Genomic DNA, 15,008 nt, shown 5'->3' on the forward strand with positions numbered 1-15,008 from the left:
ATGAGCATTACTGATGCATTAACAGCATCTAAACGTTGTACAGTAGCTGGTCGTGAGGAAACTTGGTTCAATCCATGCTGTTCTATAAACTAATGTGTTTTGAGTGTAATATATTTATCTGCAAGAAACAGAAACATAGTGGAGTAAGAGTAAAAAGTAGCAAGTACCTCAAAATTGAACTTGAGTACAGTGCTTCAGTATGTACTTAGTTACATCGCACCAGTTATATAACAACATGCCAAAAGGGGGCATTCTGCAAAATGTGTACATTTTAGTTTAGTTTATATATTTTTAAGGGAACACCACCACATTAAGAATTCCAACATGTTATTTCCATGACCTATTGGGAAGTTCAATCAATATTTGTGACCATGAGCTGCTCTCTCTCAAAGCTAGATGAGCTTTATTTTATTGGGGTGTTCTCAGTACTGTAAAAGAAAATGCCCGCAAATACTCATCTCAGTGTCATCTATAACATCTCTCCCAATTCAATGTCTATGGAGAAAGTTCAAATGAGTATTAGCACCCTAGTTTTTGGGGATTTGGGAAAGTTGTTTGAGTATTATTGGACCGTCTTAGACCATGTATGGATTTTGAAAATTGGCGTATAGTTCTCCTCTCGGTAAGTTTTGCGAATACGATTTTAAGATTTAAGATACTCTTAGGCTTATAGAGTATTTTTACAAAGTGATATTGCTACTTCCATCACTGCAACAACTGAGAAAGGTAAAAGGAGAGAACATGTAAGTCTAGTGGCAGTAGAGCAACAGGAATTAAAGACAGGGAACAACTGGGACCAGACAGCCCAGATTCAACAATGTGGCAATTAGCTCATTTGTGGTGATTTAGCTAGCGAGCTGTACTCTAATGTTGTTTGTGAATGACTTCTTATATACAGTCTATGATGAGTACCAAAGCACAATATCAGCTGGCATGATAAGGCCCTTAGGTGGGTCTTCTTTGGAGAGAAGGCAATCAAATCTCTTTAAAGTTACATAAAAAAAAGTATTTTATTTACTATTTCAGCTAAGGTAAGTTTAGTCTAGTGCTAGTGTTTTCAGTGAAAAAGAAAAGAGAAAACGTGTTTACACACTGCCAAATACAAAACCGTCTAAAAAGCAAGAACCCTCTTTTAAATCGTTCTTGTATGGAGGTATCAAATCTGTCAAAGCTCTGATTTCAAACACAAACACACCCAGCAGAGGGCGACAGAACAACTTCCGGTCCTAACTTGACTGTCCAATGAGCTTCCAGATCACCGGACGGGTGGGCGGGACCATACCAAACGCAAACATGGCGGCGTCCTTAGATGATGATTTTGAGTTTGATAACCAGGACTACTACTCTCTGCTCAACGTCAGGAAAGAGGTATGACTTATTCAGGTTTGCAGTGAAACCGAATGGTGACGGAACTTTTCCCGTGACTGTCGTGTAGATTTCCATTGAGAAACTGGTGTGCAGTCGGTGTATCTCCTCCTCCAGTTCAATAACGGGCTTCTTCATCAGCACCATCATCCGTGGAGGTTGACACCGGGTTGATGCAGCAGAGGCATGATAAGCAGGACATTTCAGCATCTACTTTACTTGAATGCAGGCGGTGTTTGCACATTAGAGTGTGTGTTTGCAAAAATATAACGTCTGCTCCGATGAGCACCTTCTCAAATCAGGCCTGACAAGGACTTGTTCTTGGACGTTCACCTGGATAATATTAGACACCATAGCCTAACAGGATTTAAGCTGTCATACTTTTAATTCAGTGTTTAAATGTCAGTGGACTGTAGCTGTTTTTCTATTTATTTCAAAATAAGATGCTTTACTGCAGCAGGTTTGTGTCAGCACCCAGGAGTGGAGCAATTACAAGTTGATGAACTCAACTGAGTGAAAATTAATATGCAATCATTTTCAAGAAAAAATGCAACAAAATTGCTGGTGGCAGCCTCTCAAACGTGAAGATCTCCTACTTTAATGTGTCTTATATGAACTTTCTGGACAACAACTGTCAATTTCAAAACCTCAACTTTTCTGTCATTTTACAGACCAAACAGTCAATCAACAATATATCAACAAAGTATTGTGTCGCATTAATCAATGATGAAAATAAGTGTTAGCTGTAGAACTTACTCAGTGGTGAGACCTGCCCCGCTCTCTTGTCACAGGCTACATTGGAGGAGCTAAAGGCTTCATATCGGAGGCTGTGTATGCTCTACCATCCCGACAAACATCGAGACCCGGAGCTGAAAAGCCAGGCCGAACAGCTTTTCAACCAGGTGCACCAGGCATATGAAGGTAAGGACGCTTGGCCTGCAAGTATGCACCAATTGCAATTTAAACCATTTAGTTAAACATTTTTATTGATATTCTCTCGGGAAAACAGGGTACGGAAACAGACAAAATCCAGACAGAAACACAAAACACCGTCATAATCTGAACTGTAATTTCTCTCTTTCCCTTCAGTGCTAAGCGATGCTCACTCCAGAGCCATCTATGACATCTTTGGGAAGAAAGGGTTGGAGGTGGAAGGCTGGGAGGTGTGTCTTGTGTTTAACATAAAGCTTTTGTGGTTTTGCTGCATGCATTACACATACTTAACATATCTTAATGTATGATGATGATGTGTAGGTGGTGGAGAGGAAGAGAACTCCAGTGGAAATTCGAGAGGAGTACGAAAGGCTGCAGAGAGAAAGAGAAGAGCGGAGACTGCAGCAAAGAACTAACCCCAAGGTGTTCTTAGTCACAACTACACCGCATTCATCTGTCAACTTCACCACTTTCAGTGTATTTCTCGTGTGGGCTATTCAGATATTACTAAATACATTGTGTAAAACAATTACATTTTGTCCGTAGATAGTTTCCACATCCATTTCATTATGTCCGTCACCCTTTTCCTTCTCTCTTAATTCATTCTGTCAATCTCTCCCCCTTCACTCGCTCGTTGTTCAGGGCACAATCAGCGTGGGTGTGGATGCGACAGACCTGTTTGACCGCTATGATGAGGACTTCGAAGAGATGCCAGGAGGGGGATTTCCTCATATTGAAATCAACAAGATGCACATTTCCCAGTCCATAGAGGTACAACAAAACACACACACACACTCACTTAGCGTTTGCCTTCCACACAGCTTCTTACCTAAGCCAGGGTCTCTGTAGTACTGTCTTGTTCCATCAGGCGTAACTCTCCTGTCTCTCTTCAGGCTCCTTTGACGAACTCTGACACAGCAGTGCTGTCTGGGTCGCTCTCTACACACAATGGGAACGGAGGGGGCAACATTAACATGACCGTACGGAGGATTACTTCAGCCAAGGGCTGGGGAGAGGTACACACACATACACACACACTAACACACACACATGCACACACACTACAAAGTGCATGTGTTGAATGTTAGGATAGGATTATACAGATTGTTTTCGTAAGTTTGGCACAGATTTGCCCGCATGCAATCACATGTTTCTGTGCATTGTGTCTCTGTAGGTGGAGTTGGGTGCAGGAGACATACTTGGACCCCTCATTGGGTTGAAGGTGTTTCGCAACCTCACTCCGCGGTGGTAAGACCTCACCGTTTGACTAAAAGACCCACTGTATCAACATTTGAACACTATTCTCTGTCTCTTTTAATGTCCTCTCTTTTATCTCCTCTCGGTGCAGTTTCTTGACAGCCCAGTGCGGTTTGCAGTTCAATCCTCGAGGTTTGCGACCGAGCTGTTCTCTGATGACCGCACGCCACCTGGACCAGAACACCATGGGCTACCTGCAGTGGCGCTGGGGGCCCAACAGCGCCATGACCACCAGCCTGGTCCGAGACACAAAGAGCAGCCATTTTACTCTAGCTCTGCAGGTACACACAAACAGAAGCGCAACAACAGACGCATTTACACCGTAGACAGGCAGGTATATGCTGTACAGTACACGGCTACCTGCTGTCAAAACAGTAAATACGGTTTGACTTACTTAACCCTGATATTTGCTATACTTTCACTCTATATACTAATATGAGATTCTCTGTCTACACCACCTCTTCCAGCTGGGTGTGGCTCATTCCTACCTGATGATGAGCTACCAGTACAAGTTCCAGGACGAGGACCAGACCAAAGTGAAAGGCTCTGTGAAGTACGTCTGTCTGCTTATCCGTTCTCCAGAGACTTGCTGTCTGTTAATCAGCTGGTTTACCAGGCAGGCAGTGTGCAAAAATATGGCAATGCAAAAGAATTATATTCTAATGATAGGCTGAAGTAATTTCCTTGTATGCTTCACATATTTGAACCCAAAACATTCTGATCTCAGGCTGCCGGAGCTGTATTACGTGATTACTACGTCAGTAGCTGCCTAAACTCTCATGGTCTCTGTTCATTTTTGTGTTCCTCCATTTCCAGGACAGGCTGGTTTGGCACTGTTGTGGAATATGGAGCAGAGAGGAAGATCAGCCGACACAGTGTCCTGTCAGCCACTGTCAGCATCGGGGTCCCTCAGGGAGTCACACTCAAGATCAAGTACTGGTCACCCCAAAATATGATCTCATTCTCTCGCGGGTTCTTATCTGCGTGCATCGTTCTCTAATGTGTGTGTGTGTGTGTGTGTGTGTGTATTTGTGCTGGTGTTTCCGTTGCAGGTTGGCGCGTGCCAGTCAGACGTACTTGTTTCCAGTCCATCTAACGGACCAGCTGCTGCCCAGTGCTGTCTTCTACGCCACTGTGGGACCCCTGCTGGTCTACTTGGCCATCCACAGACTGATCATCATCCCATACACACAAGCACAGAAAGAGCAGTCAGTACCACCTCTGTCCTCATCACCTCTCACACTCAATCAGCATCTGACTTTGCCAGAAACTTGGCAGGGAATAGATCTTAACTTACCGTTGACTAAAGTTTTTTTTTTAAACTAAGTTTAGATAGTTTGATTCTGAAACTTCATGTCCATCAGCCGTATGGAACTACACGGCCCTGAGTTGGGCAAGGTGCAACATTTTGGGAGGGTTTCTCTCACACTGGCACTGTCATCACAGACAGCCTCCACAGTGAGTCCCAGTGGGTGATTGTTGATGTCTGCTTTGTGCTTCTCAGAGATCTGGAGCTGCAGAGGAAGAGCTCAGCCACAGACATCGCCAAGAAGAAAAACGAGGCAGAGTCTGCTGTGAGTACTCACACTCGCATGCATGTGTGTGTGCGCGTGTGTGTGGGGGGGTATTATTGTTTCTAGGTTCAGCACTCCTCATCTTGTCTGAAAATCTCTCTCCTATCCTATTGTATTTTTGTTCTCCTCCACCCTTCCTCCTTTGTCTCCCTTGGCTCCTCTGCAGGTTCTGCTGATGCAGGAGTCTGTGAGGAGAATCCTAGAAGGGGAGGAATCCAAGATGGGTGAGGAAACACACACACACACACACACACTCACTCAGACGCTACACCAGGGTGAGAACTGAGAACCTTTATTTTTAGTTTGCAGCCAAAACTTTGTAACGACCCAAATGTGTAATTCAAACCCCTACTGAAGCTCCAGGATTCTTTTTTTTCTTTTTTCTAAGCCTGACATCCGTCATCTGCTGCTGTGAAGCAACTTCTGACGATGTAGCCCATCTCCATGCTGCAATGTTTACATAGGTTACGCTTGTAAATCTGTGCCGTGTACACTGGTGTAAATCAAGACTGTAATTTCAGTGTGCTAATGGATGTCCTGTTGTATTTGTTGAGAGCGATGTTTATGAGGTGTGTTCACAGCACTTTCTAGACGCTCTGTCCAACAAGGAGAGGGAGACATTGTTATACAGTAATGATATCAAGCTATAGTAGCAGGACTGTTGTTCTGCCACAGCTTACATAACACGTATAATTGTCATGACTGTCATATCCTAGAATTACTCCAGTCTGTCTGTCCTGGGCATCACAATTCATAAACACAGCTGAAGTTACACGAAACACTGACACTGTGTGTCACTGTCTAGGTCTGATCATCCTGAATGCCTGGTATGGAAAGTTTGTGTCAGACACCAGCCAGAAACAGGAGAAAGCAAAGGTGATTGACGTCACCGTGCCTCTGCAGTGCCTGGTCAAGGACTCCAAACTCATTCTCACCGAGACCCCCAAGGTGTGTGTGCTTAGTTACATATCACCTTGAGTCCATTTGACTATCACAAATCTGTGACATGCATATGTATTGTTCATCTGTGTGCAGGCAGGGTTGCCGGGCTTCTACGACCCCTGCGTAGGAGAGGAGAAGAGTCTGAAATTACTGTACCAGTTCAGAGGTGTCATGCACCAAGTCATCTCTGCAGACACGGAGTCACTACGGATACCCAAGCAATGTTAGTATGCAGCCACTCTACCCACAAGACCCAGTGTTATAATCACGTACCTGCAGCAGGCTACTACAGTATGCAGCCATGTTCAAATGATTTCTTTATTTCTGTCTTTTCAGCTCACAGAATTGAGCCCGAGTCCTAGGAGCGCACCGCCGTTGTAGCATCAAGAGGGCAAAAATCCAGATAAAGCAGACTTTGTGTCAAATGATGAACCCAAGAATGGAAGGGACACACATCAACAATAAGTCTGTCTCCCTCCTCTGGTCCTCCTCTGTCATGGTATTATTGAATCTGTTTATCGACTATCCACTCCTCGCTCTCCTGTGGGCCGTCTCCGAGGTTCAGCTCAGAGTTTCTACAAGGTGTTACCCTTTGTGTTAACAGTCTGCTACACCTGACAGGGCTGCCAGCTGCAGGAGATCAGACACTGAACATAGTTTTATATATATGCACTCCACAGAGGGACTGTCTGAGACCATTCCTGTCAACGATGAGCTAAAAGTGCACATACATTTAAAGATTACATTTGTGTGTCAAGTACCCACAAGTGAGCTGTGCTGTAATTTGTCCCCCATATAATTGTAGTCTTTGTACTGTACGTGTATCACCCTCAAATGATGTTAACAGTCATGTCAATGTTTAGAGTAACACTATGCAGGATCTCAGTGACCCTGAGGCTGGCCCATCAGAGGATTGATAGCGTAACTCGTGTTTTTGTTTACTTGTTGAAATGTCGACCTAATTTATGAATGCCTTTTTAGTGACATCTCTGCTGCTCAGGTGTAAACTGGTGCTCAAAACTTTGACGCTATCTGTGAGGGTTGAGACACGGATGTTGGAGGGATTTTAAAGGGAAGTGGGGTAAAAAAAAAAAAAAAGATGCCCTGAAGCGATAGTGATTCAACCAAGGAGAGACGGGCTTGAATTCTTCATACATATTGATTTAATAGTTCAGGCTAGACTGCAATTTAAAAGGCAGAATATCCACTTAAATTTGCATCCGTGTTTATTGATTGTTCGCTGCGCAGTTGCAGCCTAAACGGAATTTCTTACAATGATTTTTAATAAGTGAAGGTTATAGTTTGTTCTTGGCTGGTGTACATCGGGCCCTAAGCCCCCGACGACACTAACTGATGGAATCGATGTGTAATAATCGAGCAGAAATGGAGACTATGATGTGACCAGTAGAGGGGCATCGGTCAGCACTTTCCCTCATGAAGGTTGTCGGTTTGCTGTTGAAGCGGTCACTGACAGACAAGAACTAACAAAAAACATTTTGTTTTTGACTTTGTTCAATTTGTACACCAGATCAGTGCCATGCGTTTATTTGAGGTTCTCAGTCCCTTTAAAAAAAAAAAAAAAAGGAATAATCAGCTAAAGCCATACATGATAATGTATAAGATGCTAAAACCATGCTCCTCACCTGTCTGTCTTTTAGTTGATTCTTCACAAAGTAACTAACCTGTACTCTAGCTTTTTCTTTTTGAGGTTGACATGAGGAAATATAATATCCTATGGTGCATCTTCTGTTCAGACACAGATGTCCCAACGTTTCTAATATCAAATGCACATTAAACTATGATCCCCTATTTGTGGATTGACACTGTAACTGTGAGAGTTAGTGAATTATTCCTCTATTTTGTTAGGAGACCCTGTCATGGACTCTGGGGGGATGACACACTGTCGAAGCTGCAACTGTAGGATACTAAAGGGTATTTTATTAAAAAGGGAACATTTTGCACAAAGTGTTTAAAGGATAGCAAAGGCTAGTTGTTGTGGAAGTTGTGCTGAAGCCTCTAATTAAAGCTGTACACTTCTACTGAACTCCAGAGTTCACATCTAAGACATCCGGTTGACTTTACATGGTGCCCTCCATTGAATCATTTGGGGGGTTTTCCATTATTAGTATTTAGTTTGAAGTATGTCCGTCTCGATAGTGAGATCCATAAAGGTATTTTGTTGGGGTCACTACTACAGCAGCCCATTCGCACTGATTCCGTTTGTAGTATTTGACTTCTCATTTGTTTTAAGTGTGCTGTAAATTATTATTTTGACAGGTCAGCTGGTCACCTCTGCTTTAGTGCCACCTTGAGGCCAGCAGAAAGACTGCCCCTGCCGTTACACTCCAGCCCTCCGTCCCAACTGACCCACATTAGTATGTAAATATACTGTATGGTTGAGGATCCCGTGTTCTGTCCTGTAAAGACTACAATAAATAATAGAAAATATCAAGATTCTTGTTTGATTTTGAAGAACGTTGCAGATGAAGCAGCACGTTTCAGAAAATGCCCTGAGATAGTACAAAGACAAAAAAGGCCTCAAGTTAAAATGGTAACTCTTTATTTACAATAGTTTACAATAGTTTCACAGAAACAGTTTGCACCACAGTACAGACAACGCTTTCTCAATTAGGGGATAGGATAACCCAAGATCAGAATAAACGCGCTGTATCACGATGAGCAATGCTAACGTTAATTACACTGATGTCTTAAAGACGCAGACTAAAATTACACATTTGTGCCTGAAGATGTCTCCTCGGGTTCTCATCGAGGCGTGAACGTCCCGGGAAACAGCAAATAATTTTAAGTCTTGAAACGTCTTGAAAACATCACAACCTGATGTTCTTTAAAGATCTGCCGATTGCTGGGTACGAACTAGTTAACCAACATCTGTAAAACCCAGAAGACGAGAGAGCAGAGACCAGCTTGACCACTTAGAAAGTCCTATGTTCTTTACATAACAAAACATTCATTGTGTGTGTTAGTCAATGATTCTGCATTGTAAAATCCCATCCTGGACTAATATAAAAAGGTTCTGAGTCTAAAATCTGTCACTACAGTATGGCTTTTATATAATCAGAAACAGCAGATGGCACATGAATAACGAAGCTTAAAATCCAATTACAAGTACTAGGAAAAAAGTGCCTTAAAAACAACCCTTTTTCCATAAACCTGCCGCATTTGGAAGTGACTGAATACTGCTGTGAAAGCATTAGTGGGCGGTGATGAGAATGAGATATGCTCTTCTGATCTGACCTTTCAGAGACAAACACACTGACCCGGCCCGTGGTACTTTGTAGATAATATCCATTTCTCCGTCTTACAGAGCAACAAAGACCATTGAGCTTAGTTGAGCCATAGCAGCACATGCATTGCCAACACCCTCACACAATGTCAACCATTCAACACGCACACGCACGCACACACACACGCATGCATAATTTTAACTGGACTTTTGAGAGAATCTTTCTAACACTTTTCCAGTTAAGATAGTTTTTTTTATCTGTCGATACTTAAACAGGACGGCCATAGGAGCTCCCTTCTATAAACATACCTGTCTCTGAAAACACTGTCATGAGCATGGAACGGTTGAAAACGAAGGTGACTGGAAAACCAAAGTATTTATGAATACAGCTGTTCAGTCATAGAATGCAGCAAAAACACTGACCAGAGGAAAAAGACAACACCTTTACTGAAAACATCTGGCTTCTTTTATCTGTGAATTAACAAGACTTCTGTTGAAATAAGAACACTGTTTAAACCATTTGAAAAGCAAACTGTGGGAAAGCATATGTGTGGCCAAGTAACGTTTAGATTTTAGCGGAGTAGCCTGAGGCAGGAAGACGGGACAGGGACAAGCGCTCGGTTCAGTTGTACAGGCTTCAAGCCTCAATTATATTCTTTCACAATGTCTTAAATAACAAAATAACATACATATGAAGCGGATGCAGACTCTAGTCTCTTTTCCTACATCTTTGTTCTATTGGATTATACCTCAGCTTAATACTATAGCACCATCTGAAGCAACTAACACGAGGCTTAACTTGTTAACAGTTAATTGTGCAGCAAGAAGCTTGGAAGATAAATCAAATCCAGTTTAATCAGAAAGACAAAGCTGTCCCCATGACATAAAGGTCATGTGGGTTCTTTAAACAAAAAAAGTAAGAAAACTGTCTTTTCCACAAATCCCAGCATGCACCATAGTGGGTGGCAGTTGTGTATTCTCTCTTTAATGGCAGTTCAAATGTTTCCAGTGTTCACGAGACACCAAATCCCAACAGTAGAGGTTTGCTGCTATGCTAATGTCATCTACAGACAGACATCCATTCAGTGATTGCCTTACGCACAGAGTCCGTAGGGAAGCAGTAACAAATCGTAGTAAATCTAAAATGACACTCAAAACTGTTTCCAAATGGGATAAGGGCTCGGGATAGGTCCAACTAAGTGTTAGAAAAACAGTGCATGGCTGATCATGAAGGACAGAGGACCGAAGGGTGCGACACCTGAATTTTGAGGAAGGGTCAGTCCAGCAGGTGGAAGGGGGGGAGCAGGTGTGGAAGGGATCAGAGTTCAGGTCCGGCCTAGTGTCAGTCTAGCAGATGCTTACGTGGGCCCACGCGTGAGCGATGAGAGCGGCGGGCGTCCAGGGTTCCGTGTGACTCTCGGCAGCTCTGGCATATGTACGACTCCGGCACGTGGCTCTTGCGGATCTTTGCACACGACAGGTGGATCCAAGTGTTACACTTGTTGCACTCAATCATGGCCCGGCCCGCAAAAGGCTTCATGCAGAAACACGTCACCAGGTCCCACGAGTCGTCGTCTAAGAAGACGTGAGAGAGAGAGAGAGAGCATATACGCTGAGTTAAGCTTGGTCACTTTGTGTCATTGGTAACAATGCGATACAATGAATCAAAGAAGAAACCTTACCAGAGTCTACCATGATGTCCTCGTCCTCTTCGGATCCGTCTTCGTCTCTGAACACCACCTGTTTCCCCTGGCGGAACACCGTTCTGTTTCCTGAAAGGCCCTCCACCTTCTGTACCTTCACCACCCCTTCTTCAAGGTCTTGACCGTCCCAGTTTCGATGCTCCTCGTTGGGCTCCTCCTTGCAGGGGGCCGGGCTAGGCAGGATCTGGGGGTGGAGCGGGATGCTGATCTCATCTTCGGGCTCTTCTTTGATCATTCGGCCACCAAAGGCAACGGGGTACTGCAGCTCTGGGACTGCCGAGTGGGCCTGCTGAACACCACTTTCTTCACCGGCCGCATGCTCCCTCTCCTTTCTCCTTTTCTTCTTCTTCAGCTTGTCCGCTTTCCTGCGGTCATCTGGGTGCAGGGTGGCGATTGTGTGCTGCAGGGGGAGAAAAGGGGGCATGTATGTTTAAATGGATGAAGATGAACATGTAAGGCTAATGGTGTGACATCAATTCAACTCACGTCTTTCTTGGTGTGACTGGACATTGTGGATCCTGGCTGTGGACGTTTCCTGCTCCTGTCCTGGGGGACCTTGGGGGGGCGCTGGGGGCAGGATGTTGGGGGTCCCGGGGTCCAGCCATCGCTGTCAGCCGTGCTGCCGGTACTGTTGGGAGGACTGGAACTACTGCGCAAGGGAGAGTCCTGGAACAATGCATGGGAGAACAAGGGGTGAGTGAGTTCAAACTTCCAGAGGTAAAGCTGGTAATTAACAGACTCATCCACTTAACAATAACATTACCAATCAACACATGGCATTAAAGCATTTGTACTTATGATTATGATCTATTGTACCAGACTAGAGGTGTGTGTGTGGGTAACACTAACACACATTCATACCACCGGACCCTTCTAGCCGGCTACTGCATACCCGTGAGGACATTACAGAGGAGATCTACCGCATTAATCATCATTGAGTGAGTATCAAGACAAGACAGCTGTGTACCATACATTTGACCAACATTGGATAATAACAATGATGCTGTATTCTCAGGGGGTGGCCTGCCCATAAGGCTGGGTCTTGCACCGAGAGGGTTTTAACTGTTGGAGTTTGGGAAAAAACAGGTGTGTGTGTGTGTGTGTGTGTGTGTGTGTGTGTGTGTGTGTGTGTGTGTGTGTGTGTGTGTGTGTGTGTGTGTAACAATAGACACCAAATACAACACTGTAAAAGCCGCCTCCCTTGATAACAGGAATCATCAGGGACAGGGAATTACGGGGGTACATGTTTTATTGACTATGCTTTTACTAAAACTATAAATGTTTTCAACCATAACAAATGTGTATAAATATGTTATGGGGAGGAACATGGATATGAATTGATGTACAGTGTGAACAGGACTACTTGCCATACAACAGAGGGCTCAGTTAAGCTGACAAACAGCAGTGTAGGTGAAGGAGCTCGGACCGATGCCGCGAGCTCGGCAGAATGCCATGAAGCACGAGTTACACTAATAACAGAGTTGTAACTGAAATATTGCACACAAAAAAGTATTGTTGCCATGTGAATGGAAAGAAAAAGGATAACGTTGGTTCTTTGCAGAGGGCGCTCTGAAACTATAATAAACTATAGAGACCAAATAATCAGTTTAAGATAATCTCATTGTCTGACTATCTGCCTCGCTGTCCTGAAACAGAGGACACACTTCAATGAGCAAAAGATAACTCAACATCGCATATACAATTTACAGAGACAACACAATTCAGGATTAAATAAAAGACACAAGTATCCAACAGTTTCACTTCACCTTTCTGAATAATGACAGCCACCAACACAAAGTCTAGAGCGCACAATGTCAGTCACGACAGATATGAAGGATTTATGTAAAATGATTGCATCCATGCGCTCAATAAATATCCTCTTCAAGTTTTGAAAAATGCATTTTCTTTTAAATGCATCTTCATTAATTTACCACAAACATGTTGATTTTATTGATCTGTGAGAGTATTTTATTTAACTTTTATGAATTTTAGGATTGCATTTTTTTCTACTTTACCAGGATATTTTCTCAGCGGTTTACATGTGGAAACATACTAAATACAACAGTCCTCAGAGGACAATAAAGATAATAAAGAGTGCATTAACAATAAAAGATTATGATAATTGTAACGTTAGCTACTGGCACCAACTGCCTCGTTTACTCACCTCTTGCGGGTATGGGATGTAACCGGCATAAGCCAAGACGAAAGTGCAAAACTTGTTAAAATCCTCTACTGTCCTCCTCCTGTACGGCGGACTAAACCCCTGAAACACAGTCACAGCAAAGAAACATCAGCCGCGTGATCAAACCTACAGCTCCCGACATGGCGGTGACATTAACGACAATTGATCAACACACTACTATGACGTTGCTCTGCTAACGGACACTCAACATCGGCCCGATGCGACGGACTGATGTTGAAATTGAAAAAAACAAACATGTTGAAAAAACACATGCTAACGTTAGATCAACCGCACGGACATATTTCTTTCTGGACTTGTCGGTGAAAAAGTAAAAAACGGCAGTTAATATTAGCTCGGTTGGCTAGCAATAGACAGCAAATAAGTAACTAAATGCTAATGCTAAGAAGCTGGCTGCTGGTTCGTGTCATCAAAGTTTAACAAGCAAAACAAAACTAGGAAGCAACAAATAAACTTAAGGCAGTTAAAGAGTCATTAATATGTCCGTGTCAGCTAATTGTTAACTGATAAATGCAGATAGCGTAAATACAACGCTTAGTGAGCCAAAGTTAATGTTAGCATGTTTCGCAATGGTGATGGAATGTTTTCTTTTCGATTAAACGTTACGCTAGCTTTAGCGTCAACTCTCTTATAAAGTAGCGTCTGAAGTAACCACGATGTGTCATTCTTACACACAGCCTTTAGTAGTGAAAGTTAAAACTGAGCTTATCTAAATGCGTGCAACTTATTTAATGTCTGCATCAGGAGCTAACATTATGAGAAAATTAGCGCGGTGAGCTAGCGCTAACCAGCAGCTGCTACACACCGTGTGGTGACAACCTCGATCAACGTCGTTAGCCGTGTCTGCAAACTAATGTCACTCACTGTAAAACAGTTACCAAAAAGCACTTACCTCCGACTGATATGCATGGGATGTCGATGGGTCCATGTCACCCATCTTCACCGAGTACCTGGCCACCTGGCGTTTTGTCAATAACGTGACAGGCTAGAGCAACGAGCTACTCGACCGTAAACACACGGAGGTTACCTAGCTTTTGCTTGCTAGATACCTAACATCATAGCTAACGTCGTCTACGTTACGTTACTTGTGCTACAACTCGAAGCAACAGTGTTCACTCAGTTGTTCCACCGACGATGACGTCCACCTACTTGTGCTCGCGGTATCAACTAAATCGTCTCAAAGTTGCAAAACGTGTCTCCCGTAAATAGTAACCCTTACTACTGTATTTACACCGGTCTGTTGCTTCAGCACGCAGACTGCTAGTAGAGAGGTTCACTTTAGCTGTCACCTGGTAGCTCTTATCATCTTCTGTGGTGGTTATTGGCGTTTGGCTTATGGGCGCATTACCGGCCCCTACTGGGCTGGAGTGCGAGGCAGTAGATTGGCAGAAAGAAAAGAAGATATCTCTCCAATTTTCTTGTTCTTAAATAATTAGGAAAGGAGATTGTGTACCCAATTCCCCAATTAAATACTATACTCTGGAGATTAAAAGTGTAAATTGCATATTGGACTACTTCTTCCAAACTAATTAAAGCCAACTGTGCAAGCAGAGATACACTTCCCCTATTCATCAGATAAACGTGAAAACAGCCTTCTAGTGTCAAACTCTGCACATAGCATACATCATTCAGCACAGTGAGGGTCGTGCATCCAAGTGAAGCAATAAACAAAACACATTTTAAGTGGAGGGGGACTATTCAAAAATGCATCCTCTCAATCTACATGGTTCCTCTAAGATGAAATTTACTTTATGTTTGTAATTTTGTAAAATTTTAATATTATATAGGTG

The 15,008-nt window shown here is 43.3% G+C and overlaps 2 protein-coding genes across 2 annotated transcripts; one reads left to right on the plus strand and one right to left on the minus strand.

Moving 5' to 3' along the window:
* Window positions 1-1,242: 1,242 nt before the first annotated feature.
* Window positions 1,243-6,299, plus strand: LOC306694200 (dnaJ homolog subfamily C member 11-like; the record flags this gene model as incomplete). The annotated part of the gene is made up of 15 exons (XM_079156942.1): window positions 1,243-1,368; window positions 2,157-2,286; window positions 2,455-2,528; window positions 2,620-2,721; window positions 2,941-3,069; window positions 3,192-3,314; window positions 3,473-3,546; window positions 3,647-3,836; window positions 4,023-4,108; window positions 4,372-4,488; window positions 4,608-4,763; window positions 5,060-5,129; window positions 5,296-5,353; window positions 5,935-6,077; window positions 6,165-6,299. 15 exons carry the CDS (start codon window positions 1,243-1,245, stop codon window positions 6,297-6,299), a joined length of 1,713 nt encoding a protein of 570 aa, XP_079013068.1.
* Window positions 6,300-8,679: 2,380 nt separating this feature from the next.
* phf13 (PHD finger protein 13) lies at window positions 8,680-14,389 on the minus strand. The gene is made up of 5 exons (XM_079156943.1): window positions 14,111-14,389; window positions 13,183-13,281; window positions 11,505-11,684; window positions 10,998-11,418; window positions 8,680-10,890 (listed from the first exon to the last, which is right to left on the minus strand). The coding sequence occupies exons 1-5, from the start codon at window positions 14,153-14,155 to the stop codon at window positions 10,658-10,660; spliced, it is 978 nt and encodes a 325-aa protein (XP_079013069.1). The 5' UTR covers window positions 14,156-14,389; the 3' UTR covers window positions 8,680-10,657.
* Window positions 14,390-15,008: the final 619 nt, after the last annotated feature.

Source organism: Pholis gunnellus (genome assembly GCF_910591455.1).
Source record: "Pholis gunnellus genome assembly, chromosome: 3".
NCBI classification, from domain to species: domain Eukaryota; kingdom Metazoa; phylum Chordata; class Actinopteri; order Perciformes; family Pholidae; genus Pholis; species Pholis gunnellus.